General features: G+C 38.0%; 1 protein-coding gene across 1 annotated transcript in view; it reads right to left on the reverse strand.

Annotated features, from left to right (window-relative positions):
• The window catches only part of LOC307034983 (uncharacterized protein), a gene marked incomplete at its 3' end in the record, with an annotated part of 10,903 nt that extends 2,037 nt beyond the window's left edge, over positions 1 to 8,866 (reverse strand). Inside the window, exons 1-2 of the mRNA XM_079673907.1 lie at positions 8,603 to 8,866; positions 4,678 to 5,012 (exon numbers count right to left, since the gene is read on the reverse strand). Coding sequence (XP_079530033.1) covers positions 4,678 to 5,012; positions 8,603 to 8,666 — 399 coding nt within the window. The 5' untranslated portion in view covers positions 8,667 to 8,866. The remainder of the gene's footprint in view (positions 1 to 4,677; positions 5,013 to 8,602) is intronic.
• Positions 8,867 to 13,096: the final 4,230 nt, after the last annotated feature.

The raw sequence follows: 13,096 nt of genomic DNA on the forward strand, positions 1-13,096 counted from the left end.
CAACCTGAAGACAAACACACACAAATATACAAGTTAGACCCCATCATTGAATCAGAAACATCAGTATATATACTTGTGTTTCTATATTTCTGTACAGGACGTGTTTGTATACTGTACAGTGGTGTTTCTAGGAAGGTATAGTATGAGGTGATACTGTGTCTCTGATCTTGTTTATAAGATATATAAATTCTTGACACTTGACGCACACACACGCATGGCGTAATTTCCAATGGGGACAGTATCTAGGCCTGTCGCGATAATCGATAAATTGACTTATCGTACGATAAATAAAAATGGACTCGATAACTTTTCTGAGCTCGATAAATTGCCGTTTACATAAAGATGTGACCAGCATTTTAGCCTGGAGCGCTGTGGCTGCCAGGCGCGCTGTGAGGGGCGGGGCTGACACACAGGACACTCCGCGTGCACGTGCAGCAGCGTAGAAGCCAAATGAATAATATAGCGACAAGCGGGAGACAACGTGTGACTTACTCGCGGGGAATTTAAAGTGAAATGGAATTGGTTACAAAACCTAACTACACATCTCGATTCTCCGGTGTGGCAGTATTTTGGATTCAAACCAAATCAAGGAGGCGAACCTACGGACTTGAATGAGCCGGGCGGTGTGTCGCATTGGTTTAAAAAAGGTAGCAACAAAAGCAGGCAATACCACGCATTTTAAACTACACCTAAAACACAACCACCCCATTCCGTTTTTCCAGCTGGGAGCAAACACGGCAGCTGGAGATGGAGAGCCCCCGCCCGACAATGCAACATGTTGGTGTTCCTTGCTCGAAAACTTAGAAAAACAGATTTGGATATGGCCTGTTGAGGCATCTGGGTCTTTGACAGTGGACTGTACACTTGACTTGTTTTAAGGAGGTTTTTTGTGCTTGTGAGATAGTGTGTGCTCATATTTATTTATTTATTTATAAAGCTCTCTCTCTCTCATATATATATATATATATATATATATATATGAGAGAGAGAGCTCTGTTTTCCAGCCTGACTCTATTTAATTTATTGTTTTGGTTGTGTGTGATTTAATTAATTTTTTATAATTTAATTAATTTGTTTTATTTATGAATTTATATATTTTAATATTATTTCACATTTCATTTGCAATGTTGAATGTTCAATAAAAAGTTATGTTTGAAAGGATGTACTAGAATTATTATTATATATTATCATTATGTCTAAAATGGTCTTAAAACGGTGCCGACAATATTATCGTTTATCGCAATAATTTCCAGAAAAATGTATCGTCCAACAAAATTAATTATCGTGACAGGCCTAACAGTATCCCCCCCACTTTACAAATATGTTTTATTATGGGAGGTGTGTGGCGCAGTGGGTAGTGCGTTGGATAGACAGGTTCAAACCCCACTGCAGTCAGCATGTCGTTGTGTCCCTGAGACACTTCACCCCAAAGTGCTCCTGTGGGGATTGTCCACAGTATTGAGTATGTAAGTCACTTTGGATAAAAGTGACTTACAAGCAACATCTTTATTTTTTAACGCAAGCCGTCTTCGCCACGGAGGAGCACACAGCCTCTGTGTGTGTGTGTGTGTGTTTGTGTGTGTGTGTGTGTGTGTGTGTGTGTGTGTGTGTGTGTGTGTGTGTGTGTGTGTGTGTGTGTGTGTGTGAGTGTGTGTGTGTGTGTGTGTGTGTGTGTGTGTGAGTGAGTGAGTGACTGAGTGAGTGAGTGAGTGAGTGAGTGAGTGAGTGAGTGAGTGAGGGTGTGAGTGTGTGTGTGTGTGTGTGTGTGTGTGTGTGAGTGAGTGACTGAGTGAGTGAGTGAGTGAGTGAGTGAGTGAGTGAGTGAGTGAGTGAGTGAGGGTGTGAGTGTGTGTGTGTGTGTGTGTGTGTGAGTGAGTGACTGAGTGAGTGAGTGAGTGAGTGAGTGAGTGAGTGAGTGTGAGTGTGTGTGTGTGTGTGTGTGTGTGTGTGTGTGTGAGTGAGTGAGTGAGTGAGTGAGTGAGTGAGTGAGTGAGTGAGTGAGTGAGTGAGTGAGTGAGTGAGGGTGTGAGTGTGTGTGTGTGTGTGTGTGTGTGTGTGTGTGTGGTACGAGCGCATTTTGTGTGTGTGTGAGTGAGACACAGAGAGAGAGAGAGAGAATATAAATAAGAAATATCAGTATTTCCCCTATCATTGTCTTGGTGGGGCACTTTTTAATTATTATTTATATATTTATATATGACACCAAATTGCAACTAATCTATATCTACTGTCACTTTTCACATTGAACATGTGCTCTGTTATTAAATAAGCTAAACGCTGTGACTTGAAGTTGTGAGTTTAGTGTTTCTGACCCTAAGAAACACTGATGCATTAATCAATAACAATAATCCACAGCTCCTCTCTCTGCTCCAGAGCATTTACAACAAATATATCCCCCATGTTCTTGGATTGGTTAACACCATAGTAACTCATGTATTGGTAGAACGGCAGGAAAAGACCCAAAGCGGCTCACATGGGTTAACGCTAATGTTAAAATGTGCTAAGTGTATACACTGAAACGGAGGAGTGAAAGTAGCTCTCATCCTAAAAGAGAGCCCTGCTCCAAAGCAACTCCTCGTGTGAAACCAGGCGTCTGTTCTCCTCGTGGGACTCGAGGAACCACAAAGAAATGAAAGTGCCACGGCAGGATTTAATCCCATTAGCTCATTGACTGCAGTCCCCCCCCCCCCCCCCGCCCCCTCTCTCTGACGCAAAGTGGCCCCTCCCAGAATAATGGGCCGATCCAATTTCCTTCATAAAACCAAGAGGAGGATTTACTACGATGACTCAGATGCAGTTTGCCCACTAGCTGAATGCAGTACATTTACTCTGTGATGAACAATGTCCAGGTCCCTTTCATTAGTGATACTTTTACCTTTACTTTTATTTCAACATGTGTATTTACTACTTTTTTTATTTATTGCTGTTTTATTTCTATTTTGAGATGTTTAAATTTAAATGTTCTCCTTTTAATTTCTCGTATGTGAAATGCCTTGTTCTCATTGGGATCAATAAAGTACTCCTTATCTTAATTCAGAGTACATTTACTTTACTCCCGGCGTGCGCCCTCAAACCAAAATGCAGATATTCCCTGTAAAATGTCAAAGTCATGCCAACTAACAATATTTCTGTTCCTCAAAAACTGTATTAATTTCTCCAGAAGTTCGTCAACAACTTCCAAATTCGAGGCTATATATAAAAACCGGTGGCCCCGAAAGTGTCTCTGGCCCTTGGACCAATGTAATGCTGATCCCTGGTGTACAGTATGGCATTACAATAATTCATTTAAGTAAAATAAGTTAATACTACTTATAATAATCTATTATTAACACAAATATGAGATTTTTTGAAAACATATTTGGGACACTGCTCTCCTCTATTTACAAATGACCATATATGGCTCAACAGGAAGTGACATCATGAGAGATTTACCGACACTGCACAGTATGGTATTACAATTAAGTGAAATATCTTAAACTTCACGTCATGGTGTGTACATAAAAAATAACATACTTTTTTTTTTTGAAATAATTAAAAGATATTGCAGTATTTACATAGAAATAGAATGTAATAAAATATTGAATAAAAATCGGCCGTAATAAAAAAAGGCAAACAGATATTGTGTACATTGTGTGCATTAATACAGGAAGCGACGCGCTGTTTTGTTGCGTTTCTTTTTACCGACAGCCCATTATGGGATTACAATGATTCAGTATAATATCTTAAATACAACTTAAAGAACACTATTGTCACCACAAATATGAGATGTGTTAAAATAACTAGTTTTGATGCTAACGTTAAATGTTGCATGAAGCTTCAGTGGATACGCCTCACAGTTTGAAATGGCACTTTTTGTTATCTGCTCAATGCAACGTGTTGTTTTTGTCTCTGTTGTTGATGCTGTACTCATTCACTCAAATGGAAAATAAGCTACATACATATTTAGGATTGTAATGAAGGAATGAATGAAACTTAAAATGATAGGTATGATGTACATTGTGTAATTTAATTTAAATGTGAATATATATATTTATCCTTTCTGACGTGTTAGTTATGTTTAGAGTTGCCAGAAACTGACCATGATCAAAATCGATTATTCGGCAGCCCTGGCGAATAATAATCGATTATTCGACCGCCCCCCCCCCCTCCCCCCCCCCCCGCGGGAGAGAAAAAAGGAATTCCGTTGTTTGTTTCATTTCACTTCCTTTGGACTTGTAAGTTCGAAGTAGTTCCACGAGGAGGAACTATTTTTACCTGCCGCTTTGTTCATCTTTAGTCGCACGTGTGAGGGAGAGAGGGGGGGGGGTGGGGGCGGGGTCGGTGTGTAGCGCTGCAGCAGCAGTCTGCTCTGCAGGCTGGCTTCCTCCAAGTTTACAGTCAAACAAACTGGTGGTGTGACCAATGGCCATTTACAATTATTAATACTATTACTATTATTAGCATTAGTCTATATTTTGGTTGAAACTAAGCCAGAAAAAAAAAAAAAAAACATAAATAATAATAAAAAAATATATAAATAAAATCGATTTTTAAAAATAATATTCGATTATGGAGACTGTAACGAATATTCGAATAATAGATTAATCACTGGCATCCCTAATTATGTTGTGTTCTTGGTTTGATCAAATGAGAAGTTGCACCAAATGATTTGATGTAATTCAGAAGCAATTAGCCGACATCAAAGGCCTCAAATTGGATGTGCTGTCTGAGCTGTCTTTTACCGTTAGGTCGGAGATGTTGGGCTGAAGAAGGTTGGTGACCGCTGGTCAACAGGAAGTGACATGCTGCCTTGTTGTATTTGTGTTTTCTTACCGTTTGCCTGTAGTCCTGGATCATCTTGAGTTTCTCCTCCCCGCCCTTGTTCTCCTCCCGCTGCTCGATGCTGCTGATTATCCTCCAGGAGGCTCTTCGGGCCCCGATCACGTTCTTGTAGGCGACCGATAATAAGTTCCTCTCCTCGACTGTGAGCTCCACGTTCATCCCCGCCACGTTCTTCATCGACACCACCATCTCTGCTCAGAAAACACACGAGAAAAAATATTCAAATCATGTTTTATGATCAGCGTTACATCGATAGAGAGCAGAGTCTGTTTTACTACCAAGTAGGTTTACACATACCAGGAGTTTGCTGTAAAGTAACTAAGTAGATTTACTACAGCAATGTTCTTAAGTACACATTGGAGGTACGTGTACTTCATTTGAGTACTTCAATGTTTTGCCAATGTGTACTTGTACTCCACTACATGTATTTAATACCTTTAGTTACTTCACAGATGTGGATGATGTGAAATCTAATCAAGTGTTGAATCAGACTTTAGTTCCACCTGGAGTAAATCCACCAGCTACCCTGCAGTATACAAAGTCATTCAAACTAGCTGCACCTTTACCAGCTTTGAGAACACTTTCATGATCAATCATTATAAAACATATCATATCTATTATTCTGAAATGGACCAATCTGCACAACGACTACTTTTACTGTCTTTCACTATATTTTGATGAGAATACTTTTCTACTTTCACTTGAGGAACATTTTGAATGCAGGACTTTTACTGTAACAGAGTATTCCTACACTCTGGTACTTCTACTTTTACTCAAGTACTAGATCTGAGTACTTCTACTTTTACTCAAGAACAAGATCTGAGTACTTCTACTTTTACTCAAGTACAAGATCTGAGTACTTCTACTTTTACTCAAGAACAAGATCTGAGTACTTCTACTTTTACTAAGTACAAGATCTGAGTACTTCTACTTTTACTCAAGAACAAGATCTGAGTACTTCTACTTTTACTCAAGAACAAGATCTGAGTACTTCTACTTTTACTCAAGTACAAGATCTGAGTACTTCTACTTTTACTCAAGATCTGAGTACTTCTACTTTTACTCAAGTACAAGATCTGAGTACTTCTACTTTTACTCAAGAACAAGATCTGAGTACTTCTACTTTTACTCAAGTACAAGATCTGAGTACTTCTACTTTTACTCAAGATCTGAGTACTTCTACTTTTACTCAAGTACAAGATCTGAGTACTTCTACTTTTACTCAAGAACAAGATCTGAGTACTTCTACTTTTACTAAGTACAAGACCTGAGTACTTCTACTTTTACTGAAGTACAAGATCTGAGTACTTCTACTTTTACTCAAGTACAAGATCTGAGTACTTCTACTTTTACTAAGTATAAGATCTGAGTACTTCTACTTTTACTAAGTACAAGATCTGAGTACTTCTACTTTTACTCAAGTACACGATCTGAGTACTTCTACTTTTACTCAAGTACAAGATCTGAGTACTTCTACTTTTACTCAAGAACAATATCTGAGTACTTCTACTTTTACTCAAGTAAAGCTTTATAATAATTACTACTGGCTGCTTTCTCTTAGACAATTAAACGTCTGTAAATACTGTGTAATATATATTTCCACTTGTAATACTATCACCAAGCTGCTGTCTCACATCAGCTACTGGATTTGTATTTTTGTAAATCAGACTTCCAGCACACGTAATAAAAACATTAAATGAAGACACATATAAGTACACAACGATGGCTAAAGAAATTAGAAGCCGCAGTTTAAAAGTGATTGTAAATTGTGTTTTTCTACTTTTATCTTTAATAAATATATTTTGGGTTAGTCCTTAATGCACGTTTTAAATCGTGTGCCACTGTTATTATGTTTATACCGATTTGTTTCACATTTCGTACCAGGGCTAAACCAAAAAACAAAATACTTAAACGTTTAAATCTGGACTAGATTATTGCTAACACACAAAACGTGTGTTTATTATGTATGAACAAACATCTAATTGCTCCAATTTATAATAGTTCTTTCATAATTGATTAATTATTTTCTAGATTATTGGTCTGGTCTGACAGTAGTAATCAAAATATATCCAAACCAGTGTCTCAAAGTCCAACTGGATATCTCAATGCCTTTTTGTTGACAGTCCGAAACCTAGAAACATTCACTTTTATTCATGCAATTAGAGAAAAGCAGGAAATCTCCACATTTGAAGACTTGAAAACTGATGAAATATTGCTTAAACCAACCTCATGCCCAGCTCCACATAGCTCCTAGTGACATTTCAATACAAATCGTTGTCAAATGTGGACGGAGTAAAATAAAACAATCAAATAAAGACAAGTACACAACCATGGCTACAAAAAACGAGTAGCAGCAATTTAAAATAACCAAGTGACATAAATACCATATTAAAATCGTAAATTGTGTGATTTCTACTTTTATCTTAATTAATATTATGAATATACAATGTGAATGTCCCCTCTGTGGGACGATTCTGACATATATACTTTACAGTTAAGAGGATGTATCTTTTACACTACTTGAACATCACAGAATCAGTTTTAGTTAGTTAAAAAATAATAAGATTAAACACGTGTTAACAGTATGAATAGAAATAGAAATAAATTGAGTTCAATTCTGGTCCGCAGAATGTACATTTATACAGATGTGTGCACGGTTAAATATACATTTAGGCATGGTTCTTGATTCATATGAATCTCTTTATCTTTGCAGTTACCATGTCCATTGGGATGAATGAAGGTAGTCTGATTCTGATTGTGAAGAACAAGAACAATTTATATTTGTATCTTTAATATTTGTATGCATGCTTATGAATTAATATTATGAATCAATGTATTGTAATTCTGATTCTGGCTGCTTTCTCACAACTGGTACTGGATGTGTATTTTTGTAAATCTACTTTATGACCTTATTATTTAATATTGTATGCATGTTTCTTAATTAATACTATGAATATAGGGTGTTCATTTCCCCCCTGTGGGACAAATACATGTATTTTCATTCTGACATACTCAGTTTATAATATTTAAGAGTTAAGAGGATATATCTTTTTCATTACAATTGTAAATTGAGTATTTTCTATTTTGATCTTCAATATGTTATGCATGCTTCCTAATTAATGCTATGAATATAAAATGTAAATGTCCCCTCTGTATTCTTATTCTCAGTTTCTAATATGTGAGAGTTAAGAGGATATATCTTTTACATTACGATTGTAAATTGTGTATTTTCTAATGTTATCTTTAATATTTAATGCATGCTTCTTAATTAATATGAATATAAAGCTATCTTTGGCTCTTTACTTTTGCTGTAACCATGTAAATTGGGACGAATACATGTATTCTGGTTCAGAAGAACAACACCTTATATTACAGCCTCTAGTCTGTAATGCTTCTTGAGTAATATTGTGTATAAACAATGTCAATCTAGAGCTATTCTGATTGTGATTCTGCTCAATGGTGCAAAAAGGGAGGAACTCCTGACAGCTCACTCCGCCATTTTGTTGTGGCCCCCTCCGCTAACGTTAACCACCGTCCGTTAGCTTGTTTATTTTTACCTCTAAAATAAAAACAACAACAACAACAACACAACCGTTACGACACCTTTCTTTTGTTTTAACAGCTGTCAGTTGAGGGAAAGAAAAAAAAACACGTTGCTAGGTAACAGTAGCTTCGTTAGTCGTACACCTAGCTACGTTAGCCACCTAGCAGCTAATCGAGAAGCTAACTAAGCTCCGTGAACATGTCCCGTTTTCAAGCCGAGAATGAGACACCTTCTTACCGTCATATCGCTCCGCCTGCTCGGCAAGCTTCGCCTGGTAAACCATGTCCTCTCGCTCTCCCATCGTGTGTGTTGAGTGGCAACGGGACGAGTATTCAGTGGTTAAAAATCTCGGAGGGTGTGTGTGTATGTATGTGTGTATGTGTGTGTGTCAGGTCTATCGGTACTTCCTCAGAAATGAACCGGGTCGATGAGTCGGTGTTTCCGCCCCACCGGCAGCGATGTGTGCTGGGATGGAGAGTAAAGATGGCGACCAGGTTTCATCTCCGAGCTGCACTAAACCAAACGCACAATCACTGAGAAACCTCCCACTGCACTTTTTATTTTGTAATACAGTTATCACAATCTCAGCAAGGTTATCAAGAGGGACACACACGAAATACACCTTTTGAGTTAGCTGGTGTAGTTTTTTAACTATTGTATTATTTTTGTTCCTGTGATTTCCCTATAAATCCTTTAAAATATATTGTTTTAACAAACTCAAAGCTGTATTTAGTGTTTGTTTATTTTTTATTACAGTTATCAGAATCACAGCAAGCTTATCAAGAGGAACAGACACTAAATACACCTTTTGAGTTTGCTGATGTAGTGTTTTAATTATCGTTTAATTTTCGTTCATGTGAGTTCACTCATAATAATAATATTAACTTTAATTTATATATTCATTAACCTAAGGTTGCTTAACATGAAACATATAAGGACCCAACATTAAGACATGAAACAGGGTGCAGAAATGGAAGTGTTACATTGCAGGGGGGGGGGGGGGGGGGGGGGAAATGAGTTATTGTTGGAAGGCTTTGTTGAACAGATGAGTTTTCAGGGTTGATTTAAAGATGTTCAGAGAAGGGGCGTTACGGATTTCAGCAGGGAGGGAGTTCCAGAGGGTGGGGGGCAGCGACACTGAAGGCACGGTCCCCGAAGGTGCGGAGGCGTGAATGGGGAATGGAGAGCGGGCTAGAGTCTGAGGATCGAATGTTGCGGGACGGACGGGATGTGTGGAGGAGATCTGTAAGGGGCTGAGGGGAGAGGGCATGGAGGGACTTGTAGGTGACGAGGAGAAGTTTGTAGGTGATGCGGGACTTGACCGGGAGCCAGTGGAGGTTGAATAGAGTGGGGGTGATGTGCTGCCAGTGCTTGGTGCGTGTGAGAACCCTGGCAGCTGAGTTCTGGAATGTAATGGAGCCTGTCCAGGGTTTTGCTGGGAACCCCGGACAGGAGTCCGTTGCAGTAGTCCAGGCGGGAGGTAATGAAACAATGAATGAGCTTCTCTGCAACAGAGTCGGAGAGTGATGGCCAGAGTCTGGATATATTTCTGAGGTGGAAGAAGGCTGATTTTGAGACTGACTTGATGTGGTTCTGAAATGAAAGGGTTGAATCCAATACAACGCCAAGGTTGCGGACCTGAGGGGATGGTGAGATGATGGAACCGTCGATGTTGAGGAGCAGATCTCCAACCTTCCCGAGCAGTGCCTTGGGGGCCACAACCATGAGCTCAGTTTTATTACTGTTAAGTTTGAAGTAGGTTGGTGGTCATCCAGGTTTTAATTTCATGGAGGCAGTTGATTAGTGACTGAGGGGGGATATGGGCAGAGGGTTGTTTTGTGCTGATGTACAGTTGGGTGTCGTCGGCGTAGGAGTGGAAACAGAGACCGTGGCTGCGGATGATATCACCAATCGGAAGGATGTATATTGTGAATTGAAGGGGACCAAGCACCGAGCCTTGGGGGACTCCATGATTGACGGAAGCACAGGGGGAGCTGCAGCCAGCGTGTGTGACAAACTGTGTCCGGTCATGAGTCCGGTATAAGTGGAAGAAGGAGAGGGCGGAGTCAGTGAGGCCAAGGAGTTCAGACAGGCGGGTGAGGAGGATATTATGGGAGATGGTTTCAAAGGCTACAGAGGTCTAGGAGAATTAGTAACTATGATAAGTGTTTATGTTGTAATAATGTAATACATTTAATTTGTGTAAACAGTTATCTCAATCTCAGCAAGCGTATTGAAAGGAAGAGACACTAATCACACCTTTTGAGTTTCTAAATGTGGTGTTTTTTTTGTCTGTTTGTATTTTCATGTGATTTCTCTTTATTTTTTGTGGTAATAAGTTTTAATATATTGTTATGACAATTCATCTTTTGTACTAACAACAAATGATTACATTATTAAGACGTGATTTGACTTAAACATGTTTTAATAAGATAAGATAAGATGTACTTTATTGATTCCAATTTGGGAAATGTTTGCGTTGCAGCAGCATAAAAAGACAAGATTGTTCTTACGTACAGTACTTGCGTATTCCCACCTCTAGAAAATGTTTACTGGTATAAGATACGTTTAAAATGTTTTAGACGTTCAAAGGTATCATGGCATGTTTCATGTTTCAAATGATCACGGTATATAACCTGAAAATGCCTTATTACAGAGGGAAATATTTATTATTTTTCATTTATTTTGATCATCAATATGTCAAACAATGCTTTTAGAAAAATATCTTAGCATGTGTTTTCACTGAAAATAGAAACAGACCATATTTAATTGCAGTTTTCTTTCTGGCTGCAGGATACAGTAGCTTTTATAAGAGAGTCTCATTAGATTTAGTACGCTGATGCACATTCTGATTAACTTGTTTGTGGACATTCCTACAGCCGATGGACACGACCCAACTTCTAATAACCCAGGGTCACATGGATGGAAATAAATACTGCAGCTTGAATGAAAAAGTTATTCAGAGCCTCCAGACTCCATTGAGGAAAACTGTAATTTAACGTTTGCGGAACATGAGAGTTTCTCCTCTGCCTCAACGTTGTGTTATTTTGTGACTTTAGTGATAAAAATGGTAAGTTTTGGATAAACCAAAGACACACAATAACACAACGTTTGTAACAGTATAAGGCAGCTGTAAACAAGTCACCTTTCAGGGTTGAATTACGTTTTTTTTGTCAATGGAGTCTGATGGCTTTAAAGAGAGGTTATAATCCCCACCTTATAAGACTGTTGTAGGCAATGGGGGAAGATATTCTAAATATAGCGAACACTTAAGCTGATATTGATTTTATAGCCGTCTAAAAAACATCAGTACATTCTTTAGCTTCCTGTTGAAGGCAATACACTGATTCAGAGAAGTACCCTAAACAAAGACCACTTTAAAAACATCCAAACCAGAGGTGGGAAGTAACTAACTACATTTACCCAAGTACTGTACTTAAGTACAATATGGAAGTACTTGTACTCTACTTGAGTATTTCTATTTTCTGCTACTTTGTACTTCTACTCCACTACATTTATTTAGTTACTTTCCAGATGTGAATGAATGATGTGAAATATAATCAAGTGTTAAATCAGACTTTAGTTCCACCTGGAGTAAATCCACCAGCTACCCTGCAGTATACAAAGTCATTCAGACTAGCTGCACCTTTACCAGCTTTGAGAACACTTTCATGATCAATCATTATAAAACATATCATATATATTATTCTGAAATGGACCAATCTGCACAATGACTACTTTTACTGTCGCTACTTTCACTAGATTTTGATGATAATACTTTTCTACTTTTACTTGAGGAACATTTTGAATGCAGGACTTTTACTGTAACAGAGTATTCCTACACTCTGGTACTTCTACTTTTACTCAAGAACAAGATCTGAGTAATTCTACTTTTACTCAAGAACAAGATCTGAGTACTTCTACTTTTACTCAAGTACAAGATCTGAGTACTTCTACTTTTACTCAAGTACAAGATCTGAGTACTTCTACTTTTACTTTAGTACAAGATCTGAGTACTTCTACTTTGACTCAAGTACAAGACCTGAGTACTTTTACTTTTACTCAAGTACAGGATCTGAGTACTTTTACTTTTACTTTAGTACAAGATCTGAGTACTTCTACTTTTACTCAAGATCTGAGTGCTTCTACTTTTACTCAAGTACAAGACCTGAGTACTTTTACTTTTACTCAAGTACAGGATCTGAGTACTTTTACTTTTACTCAAGTACAGGATCTGAGTACTTTTACTTTTACTTTAGTACAAGATCTGAGTACTTCTACTTTTACTCAAGATCTGAGTGCTTCTACTTTTACTCAAGTACAAGACCTGAGTACTTTTACTTTTACTCAAGTACAGGATCTGAGTACTTTTACTTTTACTCAAGTACAAGATCTGAGTACTTCTACTTTGACTCAAGTACAAGACCTGAGTACTTTTACTTTTACTCAAGTACAGGATCTGAGTACTTTTACTTTTACTCAAGTACAAGATCTGAGTACTTCTACTTTGACTCAAGTACAAGACCTGAGTACTTTTACTTTTACTCAAGTACAAGATCTGAGTACTTCTACTTTTACTCAAGTACAAGATCTGAGTACTTCTACTTTTACTCAAGTACAATATCTGAGTACTTCTACTTTTACTCAAGAACAGGATCTGAGTACTTTTATTCAAGTACAAGATCCGAGTACTTCTACTTTTACTCAAGTACAGGATCTGAGTACTTCTAC

This window comes from Notothenia rossii, assembly GCF_949606895.1.
Source record: "Notothenia rossii genome assembly, chromosome: 4".
Lineage (NCBI taxonomy): Eukaryota > Metazoa > Chordata > Actinopteri > Perciformes > Nototheniidae > Notothenia > Notothenia rossii.